Source organism: Epinephelus moara, chromosome 9 (assembly GCF_006386435.1).
Source record: "Epinephelus moara isolate mb chromosome 9, YSFRI_EMoa_1.0, whole genome shotgun sequence".
Classification (NCBI taxonomy): Eukaryota; Metazoa; Chordata; class Actinopteri; order Perciformes; family Serranidae; genus Epinephelus; species Epinephelus moara.
In genome coordinates this window covers 22,627,004-22,642,694 of record NC_065514.1, presented here as the reverse complement: position 1 = coordinate 22,642,694, position 15,691 = coordinate 22,627,004, and the positions used below count along the sequence as shown (strand labels likewise).

General features: G+C 41.2%; 1 protein-coding gene across 2 annotated transcripts in view; it reads right to left on the bottom strand.

Moving 5' to 3' along the window:
• The window catches only part of pappaa (pregnancy-associated plasma protein A, pappalysin 1a), a 119,052-nt gene that overhangs the window by 21,150 nt on the left and 82,211 nt on the right, over window positions 1–15,691 (bottom strand). Inside the window, exons 15-21 of one of the 2 annotated variants that reach the window (XM_050053577.1) lie at window positions 14,472–14,655; window positions 11,616–11,817; window positions 11,217–11,448; window positions 9,594–9,741; window positions 9,076–9,191; window positions 3,789–3,860; window positions 1,550–1,648 (exon numbers count right to left, since the gene is read on the bottom strand). In XM_050053577.1, the coding sequence (XP_049909534.1) occupies window positions 1,550–1,648; window positions 3,789–3,860; window positions 9,076–9,191; window positions 9,594–9,741; window positions 11,217–11,448; window positions 11,616–11,817; window positions 14,472–14,655 (1,053 nt within the window). The remainder of the gene's footprint in view (window positions 1–1,549; window positions 1,649–3,788; window positions 3,861–9,075; window positions 9,192–9,593; window positions 9,742–11,216; window positions 11,449–11,615; window positions 11,818–14,471; window positions 14,656–15,691) is intronic. The other variant, XM_050053578.1, reaches the window with a different exon arrangement.

The following is a 15,691-nucleotide window of genomic DNA, read 5'->3' as shown; positions in this document are numbered from 1 at the left end:
TGTCCCTCATATGTCCGTTTCCCCCCCGAGAGGAAATAAAGAGGTTTTCCAGTCAGACACACTGACACAGCCAGTGAGACACATAGACTGCAATATAAGTCCAGCCAGACATACAGATGGATATGCCAGGAGTACAACTAAAGTCCCTCACCAGATTCACAGAAACAGGCCAGGCCAGAGAAGCAGATGCTGCTGCACAGAAGCTACAATACACTTCCACTCAGTTTCTTAGCCAGTAACTGGCTGGAAAGAGCCAGACAAAGCACATCCCTGAATTAAGAGAGTTAATATCACAAAGATGACCAAACTTTTTGTCATGCTCAGCTTAATGCTGAAATGTAACACAGCTGATTGGGTGTTGACAGGTGAGAGTTCTAATTAATCATAAGAGAAGCAAGTATGATGCAGTTTAAGTTCTTAAAGCCATGAGCTTTTGTCTCTGTGATAACTAAGTTAGATTAAAATGACTACCCACAGTTTGTGGAGTGAGTAACTTCCAGCCTGGTCTCTCTTCCAAGTTGTCACATACTGACGTTGTGTCACGATTCTTGGCGTCTGAATACTGATGCACAAGGTTATCTTTAGTGTCTGCGTGAGATGCATCAGGCTTTCAACTAACTCCCATCTGCAGCAATATTAGACGCTCAAAGCAACTGCTATAAAGAGCGACAAAGTGTGCATAGGGAGTTGGTCGGGTAATGGACAATGATAGAAAAACAGGACTTTGACCCAGGAGGCCTCTGTTTGTGTCTTGTGTAAAACTAAAAATCAACATTGACCTATTTTAATGTAAGATTACATAAGGTACGAAAGTACATCACATAGATACATCACTTCACATCACCTATTCAAGTAATATTACACTACGTTTAACCGTAACCCCATAACAAACGTACTTTCTTTAACATTACCAATGCGTGTTTCACCCAGGAGACAGCTGTGCGTCTGATACAGATTCTAAAGATGCCTTGTGCATCGGAATCAGACACCCAGAGGGTGTGACAAAGCGCTGGTATTTGACAATGTGGGAATGAGAACAGGTTGTAACAGGCACACAGAGACAAATATAGACGTTTTACACATTAGGAAACTGAATATCAAAGAAAAGCAAAGACTACTGATGAAGTCTGACAACTCCCACTGTTTTGGATCTGTATCAGTAATCTGTCTACCAGTAATCTACGGCTGGACACAAAGCAAAGGAAGGAAGAATCTGTTTAGAGATGTTCCAAGAAATGAAATACAGCATTCCTGAACAGTATATTCAGTTGTTGTTTCCATTATACCTTGAAATGATCATTTATAAATGTCAAAGTTTGATAATGGCAATCTCCACTGGATACATGGCAGTGAGAAAATGAAAAAGTCTAAGTCGGTAAGGCGCAGGGAAAAGAAAAAAAAATGATCACATGTGGGAGGCGGGATTTATTCCTAAGCTTTGTGTGACTCCAGAGTTGGGGAACAAACACTGACTGTTGATCAGTGTGACCAGGACCAAATCCAACATCATCTCTTTGTCTGAAGGGCGAGGTACAAGCATGCCACTAACCTTCTTGGTCTTGACAGTGGATTGGCAGCAGTCTCCGCCGTCATAGTTGCAGAAAGCTCTGTTGTTGACCGAATCACAGTAGTTGTCTCCCATGAATGGCTGTACCAGAAAGAGAGAGCATCAATTAGGCAAGAGCACTGAGCAAGTAAAGATAATAGTTAAAAGCCCAAGTGCCGAAGAAGCCTTTTCTAGTTTACTTCCGAGCATTTCAGGGCCTTTTAGAGGTCTCTGGATAAATTTGCTGATGAATCTCATACATTAAATTTCCCCCATTTTTCAACATGACTTTTTAAGCCTTTAGTGGGCCAGACCTTTAAATCAAACCGAGGACACCATAAACTATCCACTGCACAAAACACTCCAATAAGGTGATTTATTGTGTTGGCCTCACCCTTTCCACTTGGGTTACCAATCAGCTTATCCCATTGGCCTAAACTGAGTTGATGATATCATTCTTCCGTGACGTAAAGTGGAATTCTTTCACATGTTGTATTCACATGTGAACATACCATTTTTAAAGGGAGGACATGTTTAGCATGTGATCACATGATCACATGTTTAAGAGGTAATAAATCAGTAAGCAAGCTGATAAGTGTCAATGAGAGTCAGATACCCATGTAGCAACGCAAACTGCCCATTGGTCCGACAGCCCATTGGTCCGACAGCCCATTGTTCTGACCATATTAAACCCATTGTTCCGAAGTCCCGTTGTTCCGAAATCATCATGATGCCCTGTGGTTAAGGTCTGGTTAGGTTTAGGCACAAAAACCACTTGGTTAGGGTCAGGAAAAGATCATGGTGTGGGTTAAAATGAAAAGGAAAGTGGCAAATACATAAGCCGTGAGCCTGCTTCGCCTCAAGCCTTTCCCAGCTGACCCTGAGCCGGTCGCGGCGCACCATCAAGGCAGAAATACACCCGCCGGGAGCCGTTCAGCACCGCGGACCGTCGGACTAATGGGATGTTGGACCAATGGGCTGTCGGACCAATGACATGGACCCGTAGCAACAGCATTTTTGACTGAATTCCTAAATGGCTTCTCCGAACCATACACCTGTACACATGGACAGATTATGAAACAATGGGCCCCTAGGCACAGACATGCAAAAGGCTCCACCACCTCTCCCATATAGTCGCAAGACACACCTGTTGTTATTTTGCATCTTTCTGTAGTTGTCAGCGTCTCTTTGTGGTTTTGTGTCTCTGGTATTTCTGTGTGTCCTTGTGGTTGTTTTGTGTTTCTTTGGAATTGTTTTGTGTCTCTTTGAGGTCATTTTGTGTTTCTAAGCTGTATATATGTGTCTTTTTGGTCATTTTGTGTCTCTATGCAGTAATTCCGTGCTTCATTGTAGTTTTTTTGCACCTATTTGTGACAAGTGTTTGTCTCTTTGTAGGTCTGTGTCTCTTCGTCATCCCTTTTCATCACTTCATAATCGTTTTGTGTCTTTTTGTAGTTCCTTTGCATCTCCTTGTGGTCATTTGAGTCTCTTCCTGGTCAATACATGTTAATTTGATCAACGTTTTGCAGGTGAAGGCCAGAAGGGGCCCTGACACTTTGGGCCCTTGGGCCTGTTCCTAGTAGACCTATTCAGTAATTCATCCCCTCCCAACTGACATCAGAAACAGCCCTCGAAGTGGACAACATTACTGTACTTTTAACTTCACCCCCACATCAGCTAGCCTGTAGAAAAAAACTGGCTACCAATCTCAGCCCTATCTGGAAGTAAATTGCAACTTATAAATCCAAGTATTCTGACAATCTTCACCCACTGTGCAGGTTGGTCTGAGTATTTTACTTGTCCAGCATCTGCCAGTCCATTGTCCATCCAAATCCATTGGCCAAGCACAGCAAATAAACTTTTATAAGACTACATTTGCAGGCTGTTAAGACTGTGATTCATTTGTATCAAAGCTAGTTTCTTTGGGTGTGTTCTTTGTGTAAGCGGGGGTCATTTTTATGTGCCCAGACAAGCATTACCATGTGTATGTTTTGTGCTATTTTCATGCTTGTATGAATATGTTTATTCACCATGAAAGTGGAACCAACTGTAATATCCACTATAAATGTCTATACTAAAATCTGGCAAAATAATATATCAGACAAATTTCTCATCGCTCTGTTTGGTTTGGGATCAAGGAAGGTGGAAGGATTAAAGTATTAAAGTCCCATATGATAGATGAGACTATTACTCCACAAAAACGAAGACAAAAACAAAAATCTAATTCAGGTCCAGCCCTTACCTCACATCCTTTGATGCAGTGGAGCAATTCTGGGTGCGGATACCATTTCAGTCCCATTGTACAGACTATGCTCTGAAAGATAAGACAAAAGTTGAGGTGAGGTGTAATTATTTAAGAAACAGTGGTGCTTTAAGGGGGCTATTTCCCTTATGTACAGCATTTAAATAGCTTTGCCAAGAATGTGTTACGTTTACCTGCATTTCACTCCACACAAAGTCACAGGGCACTTTCTAGCCACACACTTGCAAACGCGCACACACACACACACACCTAACATAGCCAAACAAAGGGGTTATCAAAAAGGCTCATGTGCTACACATGGAGGCTTTTATTCTCAATCCTTCTTTGATTCATACTGACCTTTTTCCACCTCAGAACAAAGTGGAATAAGTTGATTTTTACAAGACACAACTTGATAAAACATTCTGTTTTTTCATAACTAAGTCATAGCCCCAGGGGTGGAACGAGCTGAGAGCAAGAAGGAGGCAGAGAGAGGGAGACATAGAGGTAAAGAGCACCGTGTTCTCAAATATCTTTGCAGAATGTGTGGAATCCCATCCTGTTCTCCCACTGTGCTCTTCATTGAAATGCAACAGAAAACATTTGTGTCCAGGGGAGGTGAGCAGCACTGTGCATAGAGTGTGTACCTGCATGTGCAAATGTAAGCACAGTACAGTATTGTAGGGACATGAAAATGCATATGTTCACATGAATCCAGATGGGCATGTGTGTCTGTGCTGTGAGGCCATCTCTGTTGTGTGTGTTTAAGCACACAGGGACAGTAGCGTACAGTATATGAGTCTACTCGAGCCAGAAGGTGGAGAGGGGTTTTGTTTACAGCAAGTGTGACCCCAGACTGGGATAGTAGTGTGCGTGATCAAAAGTGTCATCCACAGCAGAGGACTGTCTGACCTTAGATTGGTCCATTTCTCAGACCCCCTGTGTCCCAATATCTCCCAAAGTTGACGTGCTTTTCTTTTGTTGCTGCAACCTAAGGTATTTTTCATTTCAGTGCTGTCAGCAAATCAATGCAAAAAAAGAAAGATGGGGGTTGAAGGTGGAGCGAAAGAACAACATAGCATCTGAGGACAACCGAGAGCTGCGGGAATAACCGTTCTACTATTGCGATGTCGCACTGCATGGCAGAATGCAGGCACATCTGTGGTGTGTGTACGCATGTGTGTTCAGAAGTGAAGGCAATGATGGTTAGTCCCTCTATGGTGGAAGAGTAAGCACATTATTTTGTCTTAGAGGTGAAACTTTTTGCAACTACTGTACTTTTATTCTTTTTCCCGTGCTCTGCTATGATGATGTCATCCAGAAACTCCTTCTCTTCCCCTCTCCCTCATTTTCTCTCTCTCACTCTTTTTTTTCCTCTCTCAGCAAGGCCGTAAATCATGATAATCCATGATCGTGGCCTGGCCTCACCCCTCACTACGTATAGGATCCTCACCCTCTGAAGCCTCCCCGGGGCGCTGATACCACATAAAAATAGATCCCTATCTCAGCGCCACCACAGACGAGGTCATGTCATGTAGAAAATGACTAATTCCACAGCAAGCCCGACAGGGTAATTTTGCTGATAAAGGGGGAGGAGGGTGCTGGGGGCGCAGAATTGTTAGAGATAGAGGGACAGGAAAAAGAGGAGGAAGAGAAGGTGGAGGTAGGGAAGCAGGAGCGAATTCTAAGTGGGTCACACCAAGAACCGAAATACAACTAGTTTAAAGGCAATAAATCAACATCACTTATTAAGTTGGGAAACATTAACCTCCAACTCAGCAAAGTAGAACTAGAAAGTGCATTTGGGGACATGAATTCTCTTTTAGATTCTGTATGAAGAATCCTAAACTACAGGGGAGTTTCGAAGTTATGGTGTCTGCTCCATGTTACTACGCTCCAACTGTTACTACAACTGTAAGCCATTGCATGATTGATTTCTTTTTCCACCAGAGCAACCCCCTCCTGTTCTTGTTTCTTAATACCATTTTGTGACAGCCCTGTGCATTCCCTCCCTATATCTTATATCTCAGCAATATCTATCTGTCTGTTTGGCCTTTGGGTATTTAATGCATTTCGTGTTGCATCTATTTTTTTTGCTTCTAGAATTAAATGGGCGACCCTCTCACTATAAATGATCCTTTTAACTTTGACCTTAGTGTAATTGCAAATGTGACGTCTAACAAATGACTAGACAATGCAAATTTCTGTCCCTTCATCACTGGGATGCTTGTAATAAGTCTGATTACTATCGGAAATGGTATAGCTTGTGTGCGCAGCCCAGTCATCAGAAGAAAATATTGGCATTATACGTTTTTGCAAACCACCGATATGTAACATTTGTATGTTTCATACGTATGATATCAAAATTTTCAGGTACTTTAGATTACATGTATATGAGCTGAGTTTCTCATCAGGGGAGGAGAGGATGGTGTATGGCATGACACCTAGGTCAGGCAGCGGCCAAGCTGCAGAGAGCAACAGAACACTGTTAATGACCAACAAAAGAGGGTATTCTTTAACAAAAATTCTGGACATTTTGAGCTGTGTTTGAAGTGACCAAACCAAATTTTTTTTTAGTTAGGGATATTTCTATATTTTGATGAGAGTTTGGGGCATTTCCAGCCAAAACAGGTATTTCTTAATGAGAGTTTGGGACATTTTTAACATGTTTGTAGTGACAAAAGCAGGTATTTTTTAAGGAGAGTATTTTCAGCTGTGATCTGATATTATTTTTATCTAGAGTTCAGGACATTTTCAGCTGTGTTTGTAGTGAAAAAAGTGGGTATTTCCTTGACAAGAGTTTGGGACATTTCCAGCTGTTTATAGCGACAAAAGCAGTCGTATTTCAACAAGAGTTTGGGACCTTTCCAGCCGTGTTTGTAGTGACCAAACCTGGTATTTTTTAAACGAGAGTTCAGGACATTTCCAGCTGTTTGTAGCGACAAAAGAGGGTATATTTTAACAAGAGTTTTAGACATTTCTAGCTGTGTTTGCAGCAACAAAAGCTGTTATGTTTTAACAAGACTTATGGATATTTCCAGCTGTGTTTGTAGAGACCAAACCAGGAATTATTTTAAATGAGAGTTCAGGACATTTTCAGCTGTGTTTGTAGAGACAAAAGCAGGTATTTTTTTAACAAGAGTTTGGGACATTTCCAGCTGTTTGTAGCGACAAAAGAGGGTATATTTTAACGAGAGTTTGAGACATTTCCAGCTGTGTTTGTAGTGACAAAAGTTTTATTTTATAACAAGAGTTTGGGACATTTCTAGCTGTTTGTAGCAACAAAAGAGGGTATATTTTAATGAGAGTTTGAGACATTTCCAGCTGTATTTGTAGAGACCAAACCTGGTATTATTTTAAATGAGAGTTCAGGACATTTTCAGCTGTGTTTGTAGAGACAAAAGAGGTTATATTTTAACAAGAGTTTGAGACATTTCCAGCTGTGTTTGTAGTGACAAAAGTGTTATTTTTAACAAGAGTTTGGGACATTTCCAGCTGTTTGTAGCGACAAAAGAGGGTATATTTTAATGAGAGTCAGAGACATGTCCAGCTGCGTTTGTAGCAACAAAAGCAGGTATGTTTTAACAAGACTTATTGATATTTCCAGCTGTGTTTGTAGAGACCAAACCTGGTATTATTTTAACAAGAGTTCAGGATATTTTCAGCTGTGTTTGTAGTGATAAAAGCATTATTTTGTAACAAGAGCTAAAACATGATGTTTTCCTAACCCCAACCTTGTGGTTTTTGTGCCTAAATGTAACCACATTTTAATCACAGTGCTGTCACAATATAAAATGTAAATATGAAGAAACTTTAAGTGTCAACATATCAGCTACATATGAAATATATTAATGTAACATATATGTGGTTTGCAAAGACATGCAATGCCAACATTTATTCTGGTAATAGGGTTGGTGTGTATGTGTGTGATTAAACTGACCATCCATGCATTAAGTACATCAACACAGAAACTCTGGAGTTAATCGATTTGGAATCTATCACCTGACAGGTAGCGGCACAGGACAAAATATGGCACATGCTTAAGTGCACACTACCAGCAAAAACTCTTACTCGTCTAACCCCCCTAACCCTGGTGCATGTCTGAAACACTCACCCTACCACCCCTTTTCTGACTTATGCTATCCACTGCCCCCAACAGCATAGCCTCTGGTCTCAAATTACCACTGAGCACAAATCATATCAGTTACACAAATCCATGAAAAACAGATCATTTCATGTCCACGTGGCCCGAGCCACCTCTCTCTCCCGACATCCACCACAAAAAGCTGCTGACTCAGTGTGACTCTGAAACAAAAACAAAAGGAGTTGTAGGGGGAAAAAATACAGTGAGAAACACAATGTGTTCCTTTACTCGGCCGTGGCTTCTCTTTTCTCCTGCTCTGGTTACAAAACTTGATGCTATTTAGTAAGATCTTTCTCTGACTCTACAGCTAAAAGGGCATTAGGCTGACAAAAACACTAAAAACTAATTGCCTATCGTTTACATTAATCAAGTTAAAAGGGAGAGTAAGATTAGAAGAGTAAAGTGTAGTCTAGTACTCTTTACCTACACACACTAACACACACATACACACTCATATACACACCACAGCCCTATCCCCACCCACCCAGAAGCTTTATATAAACTCAAATGACACCAGAGGTGGTTGGGTGTCACTCGGTGGCACTCCCAAAGGGACAAGGTGTACAGATATGTGTGTAATGACCTTCCCTAAAATGTTCTCTAACCTCTTTATTTTGCTATCTGCCAGTTTAAGCAAACATAACTTAATCAGTGAGGCCGGCAGCTGTGAAGCATATCTAAATCAAATGAGGTCATTAACCTGTGAGTGTTGAAAAGGTTTTACAACCTAGCCACAACGGTAGCAATAGTAAAGTTTGTTTTGTTTTGGTTTGTTTTTTCACTACGGGTTATTTCTGGTTAATACAAGTACATGGCAAATGGAACGCTACAAATGTCACTGTAGTGACAACACTTATTTCCAGAAGATGCTTTGCAGCTTTTGCTTTCTCCAAGAAAGGTAGCTGAAATGTCATACTGAGGACAGGGATGCGAGAGGGCAGCAGCACGTTTTCACACTTCTAATTAAAAATAGACTGAAAATGTCTGAAGGGTTGCCATGCTGGCGTTTTGCATTGTGGGCAATAGAGCCAGGATGTGGACGCTATCCGCGAAATTCCTTCCAGGCGAGTTGTGGATCGCAGAACTTTGTGAAGTGCGTCTGTCAGAGCTGTGAGGTGGACACAAACACACGTACAAATATACCTTGACTTTGTGCGGGTTCCTCCAGTGCTCTTTAAGTACATTTTCAACTGTCATGTTGCTAGGGAGGATCACCACGTCGTTGTTACTCTCTCTGCACGTCAGCTCACACTCCTCACCTGTGTGTGTGTGTGTGTGTGTGTGTGTGTGTGTGTGTGTGTGAGAGAGAGCAAGAGAGAAACAGAAAAACAAAAAACAATAAAAGTATGCACAAACAACACCTAGACCCAAGGCATTTCAATTGATGTATCCTTCCCCCCTTCCCCTTAAAATAATTATTATATTCTGTAATATTGTAAGTGCTAGGTTACATTAGAGTGGTTCGGACATTTTGTTGGCTCTCATTAGGAACAAATTATAATGATTACAAACAGTACAAAATGAAAAGGAATGAGTAATATGAATGATGAAGAATAATAGCTGAGTAACAAAGGCTGTGAGTAATACAAATAATGAAAGATGACATCAGCAGTAAGAAAATTGAATTGTTATTATACAACAGTAAATTTGTGCATACAGACCTATGCCGTGTCCTCGCTTGCATGAGTACTGTAGGCTATAATGGAGGTTTTGAGGTAAAGAACACTGGCCTTTGCTGTGTGGGCATAGGCGGAACGACCCTGTCCAGTTCCCATCCTTCCTACATCGGATCACATTGGACCCTGTGCCCTGAAAATAACACATACATTGACAGGCAAACAATTATACACACACACACTGACACGCAAACACTTGCAGGCCAAGGACATTGAGATGGCATCCCGTTGCAACGGGGGAAATACGATCCAATTTTTATCAGGCATCCAACCCACAACGCCTGAGAGGCAGAACAGATTAAAAGGTGTATACATTTCAAAAGTCTGTGGCGGCAGGACTATTCTGGAAATCAATAGCAATCTAATTAGCATGGCGTCAAATTGAGTAGGGCTAAGGGAGACAGGGAGAGAAACAGGCAGGGAGAGACAAGCGTTCAGACGGTGAGGGCAGCGTAAGAAGTTTCAGATAAAAGACAGCCAGGATAGTGAGTGTGTTTTTGAAAAATCATCAGCTATCATAAACTCAATATTATAGTGTAATCTACTTTTATGGTATTTGATAAGAGTATTTTTACAATGATGTGTTTTAAAGAGACATTTAAACCCCAAATCAAAAATACATATTTTTCCTCTTACCTGTAGCATTTTTTTTTGTATCTGGATTGTTTTGGCGTGAGTTGCCGGGTATTGGAAATACTTGCCGTAGAGATGTCTGCCTTTTGTAGAATAAAATGGAACTAGATTGCACTCGGCTTGTTGTGCTCAAAGCGCCAAAAAATACATTTGAAAAACTCAACAGCAATGTCTCTTTCCAGAAATCACGACCTGGTTACTCAAGATAATCCACAGCCTTTGTTGTGAGCAGTTTCATGTCAGAACTATTTTCTTTCTACTAAACTAGACCAACTAACCATATCACCCCACAGAAGGAAGAGTGGACGAGAGCTTTGTCTAAACAATAACAACTCCTTAGTTGAGATGTAACATTAGCTAGCTCAGTAGTGATAGTATTGGTAGGTATAGTTTGGTTGAAAGAAAAAAGTTCCGGCATGAAACTGCTCACAACAAGGTCTGCGGATTATCTTGAGTAACCAGGTCATGATTTCTGGAAAGAGACATTGCTGTTGAGTTTTTCAAATGTATATTTTGGTGCTTTGAGTACTACAAGCTGAGTGCCATCTAGTTCCATTATATTGGAGAGAGGGCAGACATCTCTACATCTATATCGCCAACACTCAGCAACTCACACAAAAAAAACCTCAACCAATAAATAGCACTACAGGTAAGAAGAAAAATATGCATTGTTGCTTTTGAGTTAGACTGTCCCTTTAAACAACCAATATTTACGCAAACATGACTAAGTGCATTGTGAAGGGCCTTGGTGTTTAACAACCAACAAACACAAATGCTTCTAATGAATTATACGGTATTTATTTTACATTATATAATTTATTACTTATACGCCATGTAAAGCCCTAAAAGTGATCAACAGTGAGGATGCAAAGACGGGAGAAAAAGAGAGAATGTCCACTTTTTATACACGTGACAAAAAGAAGACAAACATATAGGTAAAGCAAGAATAGAAAGAGAGGAAAGAGATGGACAGACCTGCTTGCATGGAGCGTGCAGCAGCCTCACCGTATGGGCAGAGCCTCCTCCGGCGATAGCAGTATTACCGGCAGGATCAGAGCAGTTGAGTTTGCAGACGCTGTCAAAGCGGAAGCCGTCAGTGCAGTGATAGGAGCCGTGGAAGATGGGAGGTGGGGGATCACAAGTCACTGGCTCACATGCCCCCTCTAGCCAGCTGCCATCCTCCGTGCACTGGCGCTTAAATGCACGCCTAAAGGGAAAGGAGATGATTAACAGTTAGCCTTGTAAGCTTTGTGTAACTTCAGTGAGGTTAAAATAAAGAGTCTTTAAATGGAACTGATTTGAAGATGTTTTTTTTATCATTTGGGAACATTTTCTGTTGAAGACACAAACCAACAACAACCATGCTTTCTTTACCTCTTGGGTTTGTTGGTGACGTGGTAGCCTGGCTTGCACTTGTACTTGCAGAGGGTGCCCACTTTGAGGCCTGTCTCATTGCAGCGCTTGGTCTGTAGCACAGCATTGGGCACAGGAGGAGGGGCTGGGCAGCGGAGCTCACAAAGAGCCTCTGGGAAAGACCACAGACCATCTTCTAGACAGGTAAGGGTGTTGTTTGTACCTGAGGAGAGAAAGGAAAAGAGGTAGATGAAAAATAAAAATTAAGCATTGGTCAGTGAATTTCAGTCAAAAATGAGAAATACAAAAGAAAGATGCACATGAAAATGTGTGGACTGAGGAGCAGAATTTGGACAATCAAGTGACTGAAGTGAAAAAGAATGAAATAATTTTATATTTTTGTAATTCTGACTTTCAATTGTTCTGGTCTGTATGTTATGGCATACTGTCAAATCTATGATATCACTTATTTAGGTTTCTACTGTGCATTAAATTTGTTTATACCATGGTCTGGGTGAATACTCGATTCTGATTGGCTGCAGGGTGTCCATTAATTCCCGTTAATGGACACTGTTACCCTGGCACTGCTGTACAATTGTCCAGACTCACATTAAAGCGGACAAGATTAGCCTCCCTGTTCACCTACAGAGCCAGTTTCTAATCAGAATAGACTGGTGAAAAGGTGATTCATCCAGCTATTAACTGTCTTCTTCCTGAATCCCCAATACCTTCTCACTAGAACCCTTAATGGCCTGAAACTAAAGATACTAGATGAGAACTCTTTTGTTAACAACAGCTGCCTTCTAAATAGCAACAGCTGTTGTAGTTGCAGGAAATTGTTTAAGCTGCAAGTATACTTTTTGCTCCTAGGGAAATGAGTCTAGACCAACCCTTAAGTGCCTACATCTATGGACCTGGTTTAGCTGCACACAATCTGTAATCTTACATCACTAAGGAGAGGGTACTTGATTATTTAAAGGGACCCTTTCACAAAGTGTAATTAAACAGAAAACTATGGATGAGTTACTTAATTTTAATGGTGTAGAGTCTTACAACAATAAAATAGTAATTTCAATCAGGTGTGATTGATGCAATCAAAAAATAATTCATCAAACACAATCAATTTGTTCCCTATCTTCTTTCCCATTGCTGCTTTACTCACGATCTCCTTGGATTCCAAAGAATAAGACTGGAAGTAAAAACGCAAAAAGTCCAGAAGTTTTTAAAATCGGTAACTGCAGCTCTCTCAGTGGATTGAGTCCGAACAGGATGATCTCAAAAACCTGTAGAAGCCCCATCTCATCAGGCCCTGGCTCGTTTCGGCCTATAGCTACAGTAAGAGAGTTGTGTTCACTGAAGTCTCGTTTTCAGCAAAAACCTTGAGTTCTTATACCTTTTTCTCTACCCCTACATGGACATCCTTCATTGAATCTCCTCCTTTGCTGTCCCTTTATGGACATCCTACATTACATCATAGGTAAGCGAGAGGCTAGCTGGGTGGAATTACAGATGGCGTGATCACCTTTGCTGATGCAGACAAGTTTTACAAGACAAAAACATTGTTGCCTTTCCCAAAAGTTCGGTGCTTTAGATCATATCCCTGGGTAACCTCACTTATGAACTAATGTTTTTCTAAGAATTTGCTGATCTGTTCATCTATTTTAATTCAGGTACTTCCCATTTTGGCCAGCCATCTGTGCCCGATTGGCAATCTTGGTACTTTCATCAGTCCTTTCATTTCCCTATTCACTAAATGCACATACATGTCATAAGGTTTAACCTTCATCTCCTCTTACTGTTGTTCTACTGGGGTGGTTCCTCTTCTCCGCTAGGCCCTGGCTCTCTCTGTGGTGGTCACAGGTCAAGTATTGGAGACATATAGGTCAAGTAATTGATAACCAGTTCTTCTTCTTTCTCTTCTTCTGGACTTTCAGTGGTAGAATGGGCTTGTTGTGGTTCTGGCTTTTCGTGAGGCTCTTCTGCCTCCAGGTTTTGCTTGTCCAATGTTTGTGGTTTAACAGGGCTTTTGTCTGGCTTTCTCTTTAGGGAGGCTGCAAGGCCCTGTGTAAGGCCTCCTGGATTTAGCATTGATGTCCATTTTTTGAGCTTCTCTGACAACATCTACAAAATGGTTCCGGTGAATCTGATCTGTCTGTTCATTGTTCTATATTAATGCGCTAGCTACAGTATCAGCTTGTATCTAAAACACATTAACAAGCTAACATCTAATTTCAACAATGAATGACTTCAACATTTCTTTAAATTTATAATGCTGCAGGACTTCAGCCTACACTGCTCCTCTGAACTTACAGACACTTGGTATCACATAAGTCACCTCTTTACTTCAGACTGCGCCCAACAGCACACATGGCCTATCATTTCTTCGTGAAAATGTTAATATTGATATGGGAACAATGACATGGCTGGAGCTAGCTAGTATTACTGTTTAACATACTGTCAAAATATTATAATTATAATCTTTCAGGTGATATTCAAATCCTTAGATTTTACCCGGGACACTGAGTTATGGCTTATGAAAAACTTTAGATTTTATTCACAAAACGCATAATAATTTAAACGAATATTTTTTTTTTCTGTTGGCAACTGACCATGGTATAAGCAGGATAATGCCTTTCAAGGTGTCAATAGTCACGAATTAATGGATGACATGATCGTATGGTTCTGGCCTCCCCTCTATTAATTCCTGATAATGGACACCTCTTCTGGCATTATCCCTTACAAAATAAAAGGCAAAATTCAAATAATTCATCTCTTATCCTTTAACAATAAAATTAAGTAACTTTCACCTAATCTCATGGACCCATGGAAAATGTGTATCTCTGCATGCATGTGTGCACGCTCCACTATGCATCTCACCTACAAGCTGGGCAGGTTCTCGACACTGAAAGGTAATCTTCTTGCCGTAGGTGGTGCCCTCAGGGAAGCGGAAATGGGCAGGATGGACATGGTATTTGTCTGGCAGACCACAGTCCACAGGCTCACATGACACCTGCTTGTTCCACTTTCCATTTGCACAGGTTATAGTCACAGAGGAGTCTGACTGCAAAAGAAGACAAGATATCAAATGTCAGATAGAGACGATTACAGGACTTTTCTGTAGTAGGCTTTATGCATAAGTACGCTTTGGAACAAGCACTGATTTGCGCATTGATGTGACAGCTTGATGTCCCACACATCCTATAAATGTTTACCTCACAAAAAATGACTACAGCAATTCAGCACTCAGTCCAACAAGTCTCCAATCAGTGTGTAACAAAGCTTGATCAGCCCTAGTGTACTGTAGCCTCACAGGCTACCCAGCAGCTCAAGTAACTGCTGATAGCATTTGTAAGGTCAAGTCATGCCACTCAGACAACTGATATCCAACAACTGCGCAATCAGCCCTAACACAAAACAGATTGACTTTGATGGAAATGTGACAACAGACAGAAGGAGTCTTCCACAACTGGAATACCAACGGCTGTGGCTTTGTCTTCTGTCTGAGTTTCTGTATAAACATGAATCATAATACAAAGAGGTGGGAGACAAATAAAATACCCGGAGTAAAATAAAGCACACCAGCTTTGCAGGCAAATTAGTGCCATGATTGCAGTTTCTTCCTAAGTTAGCTAGTGTCATCAAGTATGCCCCACAGCTAAGTGACTGACAGTAGTTGACTTTGCAGTTGCCTGTAAACAGAATTTTTTTTCCAGTGCTTCTTCCTGTCTAAGCTTCTCAAAATTGAGGCAGACTGCCGCACATTTTCAAGTGTACAAAGTGCATCCTGTGCGATTGGTCCCTTACATGTTGTTGGAATGTGGGAGGAAACTGGAGAACCCAGAGGAAATCCACACATGGGGAGAACATGAAAAATCTGCAAGAAACGGACTCAGGCCAGGAGTCATACCCACCAGTGGTAACACCACTCTACTACGACAAACAAAGACTAGCTCAAGTCTACAGCACGAAATAAGACCCAGTTTAATAGATTAACATCCCTCCCTTCCCACTATGAACATGTCATTGTGACTATTAACACTGCTGAAGTAGCTATGATCTGGCAAGGTCTGACTGGGGCTTGCAAAGGCCACATGTCT